This window comes from Hippopotamus amphibius, chromosome 15 (genome assembly GCF_030028045.1).
Source record: "Hippopotamus amphibius kiboko isolate mHipAmp2 chromosome 15, mHipAmp2.hap2, whole genome shotgun sequence".
NCBI classification, from domain to species: domain Eukaryota; kingdom Metazoa; phylum Chordata; class Mammalia; order Artiodactyla; family Hippopotamidae; genus Hippopotamus; species Hippopotamus amphibius.
In genome coordinates this window covers 8,263,418-8,278,214 of record NC_080200.1, presented here as the reverse complement: position 1 = coordinate 8,278,214, position 14,797 = coordinate 8,263,418, and the positions used below count along the sequence as shown (strand labels likewise).

The 14,797-nt window shown below is 51.1% G+C and overlaps 1 protein-coding gene across 3 annotated transcripts in view; it reads left to right on the top strand.

Annotated features, from left to right (window-relative positions):
- Nucleotides 1-14,797, top strand: part of PDE4A (phosphodiesterase 4A) — a 37,236-nt gene that overhangs the window by 3,775 nt on the left and 18,664 nt on the right. For 2 of the 3 annotated variants that reach the window (XM_057709471.1, XM_057709470.1), the window contains exon 1: nucleotides 4,849-5,163. The exons of the other annotated variant lie outside the window; for it this stretch is intronic. In XM_057709471.1, coding sequence (XP_057565454.1) covers nucleotides 4,919-5,163 — 245 coding nt within the window. In that variant the 5' untranslated portion in view covers nucleotides 4,849-4,918. Of the gene's footprint in view, nucleotides 1-4,848; nucleotides 5,164-14,797 lie in introns of those variants that run through there. 3 annotated transcript variants of the gene reach the window in all.

The window sequence follows — 14,797 nt, the reverse complement described above, 5'->3', positions numbered from 1 at the left end:
GCTGCGGGTGAGGTCCTTGCCCACCCGGGGTTGGGACCAGGCCGCTACCTCCATCCTCCACCCCCAGCCGAGCGTGGTGGAGACGGCCGCCTGGCGGATGGAGAGGAACTTGGCCGAAAAGTTGAGGACGCGGAGTTCCCGTCTCGCCTCCGCGCGCGCTTGCCCAAGCTGATGCCCATGCCAGAGCCTCCCAACACCAACCTGCGTTGTAACTCCAGCATCTTCGGCTTTCCATTCCTGCCGAGGAAACCGAGACACAAGTCATTTGCCCAAGGTCACACAGCGAGGGAGGGCAGCGCTGAGGTTAAAAACCGGGGCTCCTCTGCTCCAGACCAGTGGGTGAGATTCAGATTGTAGCCCTGGCCGCTCACTCGCTGTGTGACCTGGGGCCAGCATCACGCCCCTCTGGGCCTCAGTTTCCTGATCAATAAACTGGGCTAAGATCTGCCCACCCCCACCCCACCTCCCCACCCCCCCAGGGCTGTGGTAAGGCTGAGATGGCTGACATTTAGGCTGGGCAGCCAGGAGCTGGTGTTTTGAGAACTGCACTTCCTCAAAATGCACTTCTTCAGCAGAGAGAAAGGGGGCGTCTCCCAAACCACAAACCGGGGCCCTGTATGCCAGGGTGCCCCCTCTCTCACCAGTAATAGATGGACTGCAAGCTCCTCTGGGTTACAGGAAACTAAGGCTTTGGGCCTGGGGAGACTGCAGATTGGCAGGATGAGGACAGAGTTTTAGGGGGCACCTGAGCCCACTGTTTTCACTCCTAAGAGCCCAAATCCAGCCTTTGCCCTTGACTTGCTGTGTGACCTTGGGAAAGGATTTCACCTGTCTGATCCTCAGTTGCTTCATCTGCAACAGGGCCATTCGTTCCAAAAACATTGATTGAGTGGGACTTCCCCGCAGTCCAGTGGCTAAGACTCAGCACTTACACTGCAGGGGTCGTGGGTTCGATCCCTGCTCGGGGAACTAAGATCCTGCATGACCCACACTGCGGCTAAAATAAAATAAAATAAAATAAAAACAAAAAACATTGATTGAGCATCTTCAAGGTGTGGTAAGAATGAAATGGACCCAGTTCCTGGCATCCTGGAGTTCTCAGACTAGTGAGTGGGGAATAAATAACAAGGAAAGGCATTCGAAAATGGTGACACATGGGACATGAAGAAAAGAGGGACCTTGAGGTCAGGGAAGGCCTCTCTGAGGAGGTGACACTTGAGCAGAGACCTAAATGAAATGAGAGAAGATGCTACATGGGTGTCTGAGGGATGAGGGTGACCAGCAGAGGGAATAGCAGGTGCAAAGTTTCTAAAGTAGGAACGTGTCTCATGTTGGAGGAAAAGCAAGGAAGCAAGTGTGACTGGGGCAGAGTGAGCAAGGGGTGCTGGAAGGAACTGGGGCAGGGAGGTGATGGGGCAGCTCATGTAGGGCCTTGTAGGCCATGGTCAGGGTTGACTTTAGACCTCAGTTTATATCTGACTTCCTAGGAAGGATCGGGGGCTGGAAGGAAATTGAACCGTGAAGGCCCTGTTGTCCAGAATTCCAGTCTCTGGAGTCAGACAACTCAACTCATAACTGAGGGAATTCTCTGGTGGTCCAGTGGTTAGGACTTGGCGTTCTCACTGCCAGGGGCCTGGGTTTGATCCCTGATTGGGGAATCAAGATGCCGCAAGCCACGTGGCACGGCCAAAAAAAACTCATAATCGAACTGTGCTCCTTCAGGCTGGGTGACTCTGGCCAAGTCATTTCCCTTTCTGGGCCTCGGCTTCCCCATCTCTGAAGTGGGCCTGGTATGAACCTTATTCCCAAAGTCTGATCTGAGGAATCAACAGAACAATGCAGGGAACCCCAAGGGCAGGTAAATACAAACGCCCTTCCTTTCTGTTTGTTCCTGGACTTGAGGGGTCCTGGTGGCCAGGGCATGGGTCTTAGTGGGTTTATAGCAAGAGTTCTCAACCAGGGGCAATTCTGCCCACCAGGAAACATGTGGCAATGGCTGGAGACATTTTAATCGTCGTGACTGAAGGGGTGCTACTGGCATCTAGTGGGGAGGAGCCAGGGATACCGCTACTGCTACTATCTCACAAGACTGCCCCCAGGACAAAGAATTATCCGATGCTAAATGTCAATAGTGCCAAGGTTCGGAAGCCCTACATTCCCAACAAGGCAACATCACCTTGAAGGGGATGAAATTTGGTTCTTGGGGTGGAGGTGTGAAAAAAAGCTTACTTTTATGTATAAAGCCCAGGTATACACCCAGTACATAGATATACAGCACATCCATGGCATTAACATTTCATGGAGGGGAATTTCCTAGCGGTCCAACGGTTAGGGCTCCGCGTTTCCACTGCAGGGGGCATAGGTTCAGTCCCTAGTTGGGGAACTAAAATCCTGCATGCCACATGGTGCGGCCAAAAAAGTAAATAAATAAATAACAACTACAAGAAAAACATTTCATGGAGGAGGCAACTGGGGATGGGGAGAGGGAGCATCTAAAAAGACACTTGATGGCCAGCAGGGGGAGGTGATCATGAAATAATGGGAGACAAGCACTAGTCACTAGTCTAGAGCCTGGCTCAGCCACTCATTGGCTGTGTGACCTTGAGCAGGTTATTTCTCTCCAAGACTCAGTTTTCCCATCTGTAAATGGGACAATAGTGTCACTTCATGGACATTTTGTGAGAATTAAATGCGATAATAGCTAGAAGCAGTGAATGCACAGGAAGCATTCTGTAGGTTAGCTGCTATGTCACCGTTATCATCCTCTGACTGGCGGATGGCTTGCACATTATAAGCTCCCCATAAATGTTTTGTCCAGTAAAAATAATCGTAGCTAGATGGTTCTTTGAGGCATGAGTCCACCATCGGCTTGGTCTGCTGGCTTTCCAAATAAAGTCCCTATTCCTTGCCCCCAACAACTTGTCACTGAATTTATTCACCTGTTGTGTGGCGAGCAGTAGGAGCTTGGACTTGGTAACAAATTTTGGTGCAGCCAGCCAGGAGCCTTGCTGCCCTGGTTGGGGAATTCTGGGGTAAGGCCCCAGCAGCTGCCAGGACCGCTTGTCCTAAGGATCAGCCCTTCAAAGTTCCCTGAAGTGGCACCGGCTATCCCAATGCTTCGTAGCTGAAGCAAATTAAAAAAAAAAAATCTCAGTGAACATTCAGTGAGCGCTTACTATGTCCAGACACTTTTCTGAGCCTTTTACATGTCCATCCATGAGGTGTATCGTGTTATTTTACCCATTTTACAGGTGGGAAAACTGAGGTTCAGTGAAATGAAGTGACTGGCCCAAGGTCAGATGAATAAGAAGTGTGGGAGGCCAGACTCAAGCCTATAGGTCATCCAACTTTGGGCCCCTTGACATGAGAGCCAACAGGTAGACAGGGAAAGATATTCACAGAGGTAGTTTAGATTTAAAGTAGAGATTTGCCCCATTTGCTTATTTTAAACAAGCTTCTCCCCCTTCCTTAGCCCCAAAGAGCCACAGACGGGTGGGATAGGCTCTGGAATTATAACTAGCTAGCTGACTTTATTCAAGAATCTTCATCTCTTTGAGTCTCAGTTTCCCCATCTGTGAAAGGGGATAATATGCCCCCTACAGAGTCACAGTGGCTGGGCATGCAAAGCTACCACTGCCGTGCCCCATGGAAGTCAGCGCTGAGGGGAGGTCAGGTTCTTGGAGCTACCTCATAGCTGTGGGGGTCCCAATTATAAGAGGTGCCTCAGAGATTCTAAAGAGTGGCAGGACTGGGGGATTCTTAGGAGTGTCTAGGGGCTGGGAGCACACTCCGAGCTTCTAGGCGTGTCTAAGAGTATAAGGCATGTCTCAGAGGCTGGGGGGAGGGGGTGGCATTCTGGGAAAGCCCCAAGGATTGTGAGTACGTCTTGGATTCTAGGGGTAACCTAGGGTTGTAGGACTGTCTTAGGAGCTGCGGAGGAATCTGGTGGTGCCCCTGGAGTCTGTGGGGCACCCCAGGATTTTGGTGGCACCCCCATGGTTATGGGAACATCCCTTGAATCTGAAGCACCCCTGAAGGTATGTCTGGGTCTCTGCACTTGTGGGGGCATCTCAGGGATATTGTGGAGCTACTAGACGGGACATTTGAGGGACTGTGGAAGCATTCCTGGGGTCTGTGAGGGACCCTAGGATTTGGGGGGCCCTCACAGGGATGTGTGGGAATGCTCTGTGGCTGTGGGGGACTCGTGTTTGGAGGGTCTCTGCATGACTTGGGGATGGTAGGAGTGCTCTAGGGGATTTGGGGGACATCTGAGGAACCCTAGTGGTTGTCCTGGGATCTGAAGGGGTTTCCCATGGGCTCTCAGAGCGCCTCTGGCATTTGTGGGTGCATCGTGGGATTCTTGGGGGTTTGTGGGGATGTCTCAGTAACAGTGAGGGGACATCTGGAGAGCTATGAGTGTCCTGGGTCTGTGGGAGCCACTTGGAGCACCTTTGGGTTTTGTAGGGGAACGCAGGGATTTGGGGGGATACCTCTGCGTTGTGTGGGGACATCTCAGGGATAGTGGGGGCCCTCCTTGGGAATGTGGGGATCTCAGTCTGAGGGACTCGGAGGATGCCCCTGAGGTCTGTGAGGCCTCTCAACATCCGAGGCTGTGTGTGAGAGCACCCCAGAGATTGGGGGAGGCATCCCAAGCGTTTGTAGAGACGCTTCCGGCGATCTGAGTGCGTCACAGGGACCTGGGGTCTGTGGGGTGTCCCCGCCGCGGCCGCGTGGGGGCCCCTGGCCCGCCCCGCCCCAGGGGCGGCCCCAGCGCGTAGCCGGAAGGGCCGAGGAGGCAGGGAGGGGTGGGGCCCGTGGGCCCGGGGGTAGGGCGGCCGGCCTGTGTGGGCCGCGCGGGGCGGGCGGCGCTGCTCCCCAGCGCCCGCCGAGGCCGGGCCGCCCCGCGCCCCCCGAGGCCATGGCGCGGCCAGGCGGCCTGGGCCGCATCCCCGAACTGCAGCTGGCGGCCTTCCCGGCGGCGGCGGCGCCGACAGCCACCGAGGACGAGGCGTTCCTGCCCGAGCCCCCGGCCCCGCGCGCGCCCCGCCGCCCACGTTCGCCGCCTTCGTCGCCCGTCTTCTTTGCCAGCCCGTCCCCAACTTTCCGCAGGCGCCTTCGGCTTCTCCGCGGCTCTCAGGATGTCGGCCGCCAGGCGTGGGCCAGGTAAGCGCGCGCTGTTGGCTGTGGGTTCGAGGACCCCCCGCCCTCCCCCCCTCCGGCCATCAGACGCTCGCCGGGGTCTGGGGTTGGTAGCTGGCTCTCTCAGCCTCACTTTTCCTCTTCCGTCACGGGCAGCGATAAAAATCATCTCTGCCCGTCAGGGTTGCCGTGGAGACATCAGATAAGGCATGCAGTAGGCGCTCAATAAACGCTACGTCCCTCCCACTTCCTGTGCAGACCTGAAGCTGCGGTCAGGCTTTGGGGGAGTGAAGCCGACCTGCCACGCAGGGTGATCTAGGCACGTGTGTTCAGTTGTTTTATCCTTAGTCTAACGGTCTGTGAGATGGGGCCAGCGCTGTCCTCTGGGGGTTCCCTCGCCAGGAGGCGCTGGAATATTACCGTGTGCACGGGCCAAGGAGGGCAAATGGAAGTTCCCTTCTTGGCCAGACCCGGGGTGGGCCGCGGGGGCGGGAAGCCTGGGGGTGAGGAGCCTGGAGGCCACATCCGGTCTGGCTTTCCAGCGTCCGTTTATCTTGGAAACGGAGATTGGCGGCCCGGAGGTGGGCACGGGCTGGCTCCGGGGGCTTCTGCGGAGCCCGGAGAGGTCCTCTGGTTGCCCTTCTCCTCCTCACTCTCCGCATGCACTTGTTTAGAACCTGAGTCCGGGGACACAGGCTGAGAGAGGGCACTGCAGGGACACGACGCGGGCGCGTCCGGATTTGGGGAAGAGATCGGGGCGGGAAGAGATAAGAAGGAAGGGTCGAGGCCCCTAAGAGCCTTGCTTGGGGTCGGGAAGGGTGTGTGGGGGGAAATCAGTGCCTGTCTCTGGTTTCCCTCTGTGTGTCTGTCTGCACCTCTGCCTCTCCTGTTTCTGTTCCGCCGCCCCAACCCCGCCAAGTCCCCAACTCCACCTCCCCCGCTTCCATCGTCCCTGCCCCGGGTTTCTGTCACCGGACCCCGCACTGCGCCCGCGGGCAAGTCGTTCCCTCCCGGGACAGACGGCATTCGGAGACCTCCGGCAGGCCCGGCTCGAAGTCAGGGAAGGGGCGGAGAAGGCGGGGCCAGAGGCGGGCTCGGAGCCCGGGAAACCGGAGCCCGGGGCACCCTCCGAGGCCCGGGGGAAGGGAGGCAGGCGGGAAGTATGCGCACAGTTCCGCAGGGCCCTCGCAGGAGGAGGCAGGCGCGGAGCCCGCCCAGGCGCTGCGGACGCCCGAACGCCCGGGGCAGTCCCTGGGGGGGTCACCGGGAGGGCGGGTGTGGAGGCGGCGCCGGCGGCGGCAGCCACAGACACCTCTGGCCTGGCGAGCAGCGCGCGCCGCACCACCCTGCAGCCGTCCCCATGCGCGCCCCGACGGCGCTGGGCACTCATGCGCTCCAGTACAGCACCCCGCGCCCGGCCCCGGCCCCCTGCCCTGGCACTGCCCCCCGCGGGCCCTGAGTCCCTGGTCCACTTCTCCTTCAGCGACGAGGACACCTGTTGGTACCCTCCAGGCAGATCTGTCAGGTGGGTGGCCTGCGGCCAGTCCCCTCCTTTGCCACCGGAGGGCTCTGGCTGCTTGTGTGTGTATTGGGTGGGGGGGAGGGTAGTCTGCCTTGGGAGTCTCCAAAGTGGTTTCCAGGGTCTGCCTGGAGCCCCACCCCCTTCCCTGGCCCTAAACTGGGTGCTGCTGAAGGCTTCTCGCAGGTGGTGCCCCCCAGAATGGGTGCTGGGTCCTGCCCCCTTCCTGCCTACCTTAGATGGGATCCCTTTACCCTCTTTGTGCCTCAAACCTGGGCTTCTGGCATTCACCCTGGCAGCAAATACGGGTGTCCTGCGTCACCTGGGCTCCACTCCTGGGCCACTGGCCTCAAGCCAGGTCCCTCCAGCCCTGCTCTGCTCAGTTCCTCCAGCCTTACCCTCCCTTCTTCCTTGCTGGGGCTGCCAGGCTGAAACCAAGCTGGGGTGGGGGTGGGGAGGAGGTTCCTGCTAGAACTCCTGGTGGGTATTTAGAGTCAGCTGGATGGTGCTGGGGCAGAGAAATGGTCTTAGGTTCTCAGAATTCTCAGAGCACTCCAGCCTTGTTCTTGCACCAAAACAAACACCCAGACACGCACATGCTCTCCCACATGGATACACACACTCTACATGTGCCTCCAGATAGGACACAAACACAGACACACCCACACACAGGGTAACTGGCGTGTACTGTGCTAGGCATGGGTCTTCTGATGGGTGGGGCCAAAAAGACGCCCCCACAGGTGACCCATGGCCATGGTGACAAACACACCACAGAAACCATGGTCTCACACAGCCACTGCACTGACCACAGGAACACACTCTCACTGCAATACACACCCAGGCCCAATTCCCACCTGCACACGGCCACACATAGGCGCATTCGTACCTCATACCCACTAAGGAGTCTGGGTCAGTCACAGCACGTGTAGGGCACACAAGTACCCTCTTCCAAGGTCACACAGACCACAGACACACAGACACACACAGGCACCATGAACACGCAGACCCTGCTTACACACCCAGATGTGCACATCCACACAGTTATATGCACACAGGGGCTCCTGAGCGCACACACTCTCTGACTCACACATACACAGACCCTCCTTGCGAACGAGCCCCACAAACTGCCGTGTCACCTGGCACCACGCACCCGCCTGGCAGACACACACCAGCACCCGCCCCCAACCTCCGTGTGACCTTCACAAAGCAAATGGCAGGCCTTTGCATGAAGGCTGCCTGGCACCTCTACGAGGGAGTCAGGTGGAGTGGGGCAGGGAGCCCGGGGAGATGCCAGGCCTGCCGCGGGGGAGACAGACACCCAGTGATTTACTGGGCAGCCTTGTAAAAGCCCGGCTGCCCAGGTTCAACTCTTGCTTTACCACTAGCCAAGCTACTCATCCTGTTTGTGCCTCAGTTTCTTTGTCTGGGAAATGGGGCCTTAGTACATGCCCAAGCTTAGCAGAGCACGTAGCGTGTAACATTCAGTAGCAGTTGGCTGTTTTCTTTGTTGTGATCTTTACCAACTGGGACGTGTCTTCTTTCCTGCCCCCCACCCCCACCCCCTTGTTTGTTTCTCATCGGCCCCTGCAGCAGAACTCTCTGAAGCCTGGATCTGCCCCTGGGCTGCACAGTCCTCCAGAGGTCCAATTTAATGCTCTGGGAGCCCAGGTGGGCAGGCCTAGGGGCCCCAGAGGAGTGGAGGCAGATAGCAACTTCAGCCGAGAATGCCGTTAAGTGGTCAGCCTGTCCAAAGGGAAATCTTGGGCAAGTCATTTCCTTTCTGATTAAGTGTCTGGGTGTGTGGCTGTGATGTCAGGGCCTGTCGGCTGCCCTTGACTCTGGTTTGTGGCTTTGCGTCCCAATGACGTTGCTGGAGCAGGCTCCAGCCTGACTTTGGCCACCGTAAGCAGTAGCAGGTCAGGGAGGGCTGAGTCCCCACAGCTCTGGGGTTCGATTCTGAGGGGTAGCTGAGACTACCCCCCCATACACACAAACATAGGCACGTGCGCGCGCACACACACTCACACAGGCTGCAGTTCAACAGGCCCGATCCTCTCTCCTCTGCCCTTCCACTGCCCAGGGGACATTCGCTCCGGGAAGCACAAACAGCAGGGCCCCAAGGAGCCTCTTCTTCCCATCCCGGCCTCTGGGCTCCTGCTTACGTGAGCTGAGTTCCCTGGGGCTGCAGGATCTGCCCGCAAGGCTAGATGGGCGTCCTCTGGGCTTGGGTCTCACCTTCCCTGAACTGTGGCTTCAGTTCCTGGGGTGGGGCTAAGGTCCTCAGTATGGAGGTATGTTCCTCTCCCCTCCCCAGGGGCACTCAGCAGAGCCAAAACATCTAGGCTGGGCCTTGGGACACAGGACGTGGTTCGCAGGCAGCAAGGCCACCAACCCCTCGCTGCCTCTCTGCACCTCAGCCTCCTTATTGACCCAGAGTGTTAACAGAACCCAACTCATGGAGTTGGGAGACCTGATTGGGTACATGTGTACAAAGCACCTCGATGCCACAAATACTGAATAAGTATCTTGTTATTATTACTAAAAACCTAAAAGAATCTAACCTGGCACCCAGTACACAACAGGTGCTCAATAAATGGGCTTTATCATCAAAGGCCCAAGCTCATGATCTAAGAGTATTTTTACTCCTGAGTGTTTTTTTTTTTAATTCACTTAAAAAAATTAACAGATGGTAAAATTCATCTTTTTTTTTTTTTCCGGCTGTGCTGCACTGCCTGGCAGGATCTTAGTTCTGCGACCAGGGATTGAACCAGGGCCCTGGCAGTGAAAGCTCGGAGTCCTAACCACTGGACTGCCAGGGAATTCGCAAAATTCACCCTTCTTAGTATACATTGCATGAGGGTTTTTTTTTTTAATTGTGGTAAAATATACATAATACAATGTACTATTTTAACTTGAGTGCACAACTCAGTGTTATTAAGTACGCCCACAATGCTGTGCAACCATCACCGGCATCCATCTCCAGGATTTTTTCATCTTGCTAAACTGAAACCCTGTCCCCATTAAACACTACCTCCCCCTCCCCCTCCCCCAGCCCCTGGCACATGCCATTCTCCTTTCTGTCTCTATGAATCTGACTGCTGGAGGAACCTCATGGAAGTGGAATTGTACAATATTTGTCCTTTTGTGTCTGGCATATTTCATTTAGCATAATGTTTTCAAGTTTCATTCATGTTGTAGCATGTGTCAGAATTTCCTTCCTTTTTAATATTGAGTAATAGTCCATTGTATATATACACCACATTATCTTTGTTCATTCACCCATTGATGGGTATTTGAGTCCTTTCTACCTTTTGGCTATTGTAATCCATACTGCTATGAACACTGGTGTATAGGTATCTGTTTGAGTTCCGACTTTCAATTCTTTGGGATGTATATACCTAGGAGTAGGATTGCTGGATCACATGGTAATTCCGTACTTAAGTTTTTGAGGAGCTGCCAAACCCTTTTCCACAGTGGCTTCACCATTTTATATTCCCACCAGCAGTGCACAAGTATTCCAATTTCTCCATATGCTCACCAACACTTGTTATTTTCCTTTTTTTTTTTTTAAATAATAGCCATCCTGATGGGTGTGAAGTGGTGTCTCATTGGGGGTTTGATTTGCATTTCCCTAATGACCAATGGTGTTGAGCATCTTCTCGTGTTTATTGTCCATTTGTATATCTTCTTTGAAGAAATGTTTATTTAAGTGCTTTTCCACTTTTTTGGGGGGGAAGCCATGCCATCCAGCTTGTGGGATTAGTTCCCCAATCAGGGATTGAACCCTGGCTCTGGGCAGTAAGAGTTCGGAGTCCTAACCACTGGATCACCAGGGCATTCCCTCCCACTTTTTAATTGGGTTGTTTGTTTTGTTGTTGTTGTTATAGCCTAGATATTAATCCCTTATCAGATATGTGATTTGCAAAAAAGTTCTCCCAGGAATTCCCTCCTTGGCGGTCCAGTGGTTAGGACTCCACACTTCCACTGTAGGGGCATGGGATCCCACATGCCATGCATCGCTTCAGAAAAAAAAAGGACTATTAAAAAAAAATGTTCTCTCATTCTGTGGATTGCCTTTTCACTCCCTGAATAGTGTCTTTTGATGTGCAAAGGGTTTTTTGTTTGTTTGTTTATGTTTTTGTTTTTAAATATTTATTTATTTAGTTAGTTGGCTGTGTCGGGTCTTAGTTGTGGCATTCAGGATCTAGTTCCCTGACCAGGGATCGAACCCAGGCCCCCTGCACCGGAAGCATGGATATTCCTGGACCATCAGGGATTCCCTGCACAAAAGTTTCTAACTTTGGTGAAGTCCAATTCATTTTTTCTTTTGTTGTTTGTGCTTTTGGTGTCATATTCAAGAAATCACTGCCAAATTCAATGCCATGAAGGTTCTAAGAGTTTTATAGTTTTAGCCCTTATGTTTAGATCTTTGATATATTGATATTTGGGGTTAATTTTGGTATATGGTGTAAGGTAAGGATCCAACTTCATTCTTTTGTAAGTGGACAACCAGTTTTCCCAGCACCATTTGTTAGAAAACTGTCCTTTCTCCATTGAAGGGTCTTGGCTCCCTTGTTGAAAATCATTCAACTACATATACGTGAGGGTTTATTTCTGGACTCTCTATTCCATTGGTCTATACTTCTGTCTTCATACAGTACCACACTGTTTTGATTACTGTAACTTTGTAATAAGTTTTGAAATCAGAAAGTGTGAGTCCCCCAACTTTGTTTTTTTTCAAGATTGTTTTGGCTCTTCAGGTTCCTTGAGATTCCATGTGAATTCTAGGATAGATTTTTTTTTTCCCTGCAAAGAACATTATTGGGATTTTGATAGAGAATGCATTGAATCGGTAGGTCACTTTGGGTAGTAAGGACGTCTTGACATTATTAAGTCTTCCAGTCCATGAATATGGTATGTCTTTCCATTTATTTATGTTTTTAATTTCTTTCAGCAACATTTTATAGTTTTCAGTGTACAACGCTTTTGCTTCCTTGGTTGAGTTTATTCCTAAGTATCATAATCATTTTGATGCTGTGGTAAGTGGAATTGTTTTCGTAATATCCTTTTTGGTTTGTTCATTGTTAGTGCATAGAAGGGCAACTGATTCTTGTGTGTTGATTTCATATCCTGAAACTTTGCTAAATTCGGTTATTAGTCAGTTCTGTGAGTTTTGACATGTAATCCCCACCACTGGCTTCTTTCTCTTAGCAAAATTCACTTGAGATTAATCCAAATTATTTTGTGTATGAGTAGATAAAAAGGAAACTGTTTCTTTCTACTTTTGCAGAAAACTTCTGACACCAAATGTGTGTTTTTCCCCGACACCAACCAATTCTCCAATTCTCTACAGACACCAACTGGGTGAACTACAGTTTAATTTGATTCTGACACTAGCTGAAGTTAGTGCAGATCCCACAGGTTAAGGGCTCAGTCCCACAAGACCTCCCTCACTTAAGATGTCAGTCTCAAGTCCAGGTTGTCACCTGTGCTTTTTGGCAACCAGCTACGAATCAGAGGTACCCACGACCCCCTCCTCTGGTTTGATAATTTGCTAGGATGGTTCACAGAACTCAGGAAGCCAAGTTTACTTACTAGATTGCTTGTTTGTTTGTTTGTTTGTTTTATTCCCTTCCTGGCTTATGTATTTATTTTTACTTTATTTATTTTATTATTTATTTGATCGAGCCAGGTTTTAATTGTGGCCGGCAGGCTCCTTAGTTGCTTCTCGCCGGCTCCTTAGTTGCAGCACGTGAACTCTTTGTTGAGGCATGCATGTGGGATCTAGTTCCCTGACCAAGGATCGAACCCAGGCCGCATGCATTGGGAGCCTGGAGTCTTATCCACTGCACCACCAGAGAAGTCCCTATTTTATTTTATTTATTTATTTATTTATTTATTTATTTATTTATTTATTTATATTTTGGCTGCACCGCGTGGCTTTAGGGATCTTAGTTCCCTGATCAGGGATTGAACACATGCCCTCGGCCTTGAAAGTGTGGAGCCTTAACCACTGGACCACCAGGGAATTCCCCTCCTGGTTTATTTTAAGAGACAACTCAGGAACAGCTAGTTAGAACCTATATATACAAAAAGATATGAGGGGAGGGACGCGGAGCTTCCCCAAATGGGCCACTTTCCCAGCACCTCGATTTGTTCTGTAACCCAGAAGCTGTCCAGAGCCTGTCACTCAAGGACTTTGATGGAGGTTTCATTATGTAGCCGCAATTGACTAAACCACTGGCCACTGCATTGGTGATTAACTCAACCTCCAGTCCTGGTCCCTGAATGGTCCAGCCTCTCTCATCACCTGGTCGGCTCCCCTGGCAACCAGCCCCCCTCCTGAGGCTGTCCAGGAGTCCCCAGCAGTCAGTCATCTCATTAGCATACAAAAAGATACTTTTTACTGGGAAGATTCCCAGGGGTTTAGGAACTGTGTGCCAGGAAACCAAGGCTGAGACCAAACAGATATGTTTATTCTTTCTCAGTACTCATGGTCCGCTACTTATGATAATTCCACGTAAAGATTGTTCGAATTCATAATGATGTGAAAGCGATACGCGTTCGGCAGAAACCATAGTTCAAATGCTGATATTTTCCCGGGTTAGTAACATGTGGTCTGATTCTTTCTTGCGATGCTGGACAGTGACAGCTCGCAGTCAGCCACGCAATCACGAGGGGAAACAACGGATACACTTACGACCGTTCTAGACCCGTGCAACCACTCTGCCTGTCAGTTTCAGTACAGTATTCCATACATTCCATGAGATATTCAGCACTTTATTATAAAGCAGACTTTGTGTTAGGTGATCTTTGCCCAACTCTAGGCTGATGGAAGTGTTCTGAGCACATTTCGGGTAGGCTAGGCTAACACTATGATGTAGGTAGTGTAGGTGTATGAAGTGCGTTTTCGGCTATGGCTATTTTCAGTTTACGATGGGTTTATCAGGACGTAACCCCGTCATAAGTCAAAGATCTGTAGTTCATTTTTGTGTTTTTTAAATTGCTGAATTGTACTCCGTGGCAGGGACCTGCTACAATTTATCCATTCACCAGCTGACACACATTTGGTTTGGCTGTTTCTAGTTTTTGGTGATTTTGAACAGCACTGCTGTAAACATTAGTCAGCAGGTTTTGGAGTGGACATGTTTTCATTTATCTTGGCTAAATATATAGGAGTGGATTCATTGGATCGTATAATAAGAGTATGTTTAATTTCATAAGAAACTGACCAGTTGTCTTCCAGAGTGGCTGTACCACTTGGCATTCCAGTCCTCAATGAATGGGAGTTCCAGTTGCTCTGAATCCTGGTCATCACTTGGTATCATTGTCGGTTTTTGTTTGTTTGTTTAGCACCCTAGTAGGTGTGAAGTGATAGTTCGTGGTTTTAATTTACATTTCCTTAAGGAGGAGTGATGCTTCCTGTAATGATTTGCCATCTGTATATCTTCCTTGGTGAACTTTCTGTACTTTTGCCCATTTTTTCATTGAGTTATTTGTCTTCTTACTATTGAGTTTCCAGAGTTCATTATGTACTCTGGATATAAGTCCTTTGTCGGATATTTTCTCCCAGTCTGTAGCTTGTCTTTTTATTCTCTTGACAGTGTCTTTTGCAGAGAAGTTTTCAGTGTTTTTAAAACATTTTATAAAGTTTGTTCTTAAAAGAAGTTTGAATTTTTAACTGTTTAAAATTTCTGGTTTCTTTCCTAAAATTGGAATATCTGGCTGCTCAGAGCCCCCAGCCCCATTGTGCTTTTTATATTGGCCACCTGGCCCCTGGAAACATTTGCTTTAATGGGAGGAATGTGCTCTGATGGGGGTCAAGTCAGCACAGGGCAGCAGTTAACATTTTGGTCTGAGGAACCACAAGACTTGGGTTCGAATTCTGACCCCACCATGACCTTGCTGTGTGACCCAGAGCCAATCATTCTCCTCTCTGGACCTCAGTTTCTTTATCTGTAAAATGGAGGCAATGAAGTCCCTTCCTGTTCCCCCACCCCGGGACTAACTCAGAAAAAAGGCTTGATATATGGAAATTGGTATCACTGTCCTGGCCTAGGAGATTTCACACTTATTTCTTAACAGAGGGAACATTCCAATAAAATCTTAGGCAGACATTCAGTAGTAAGATCAGAAAGT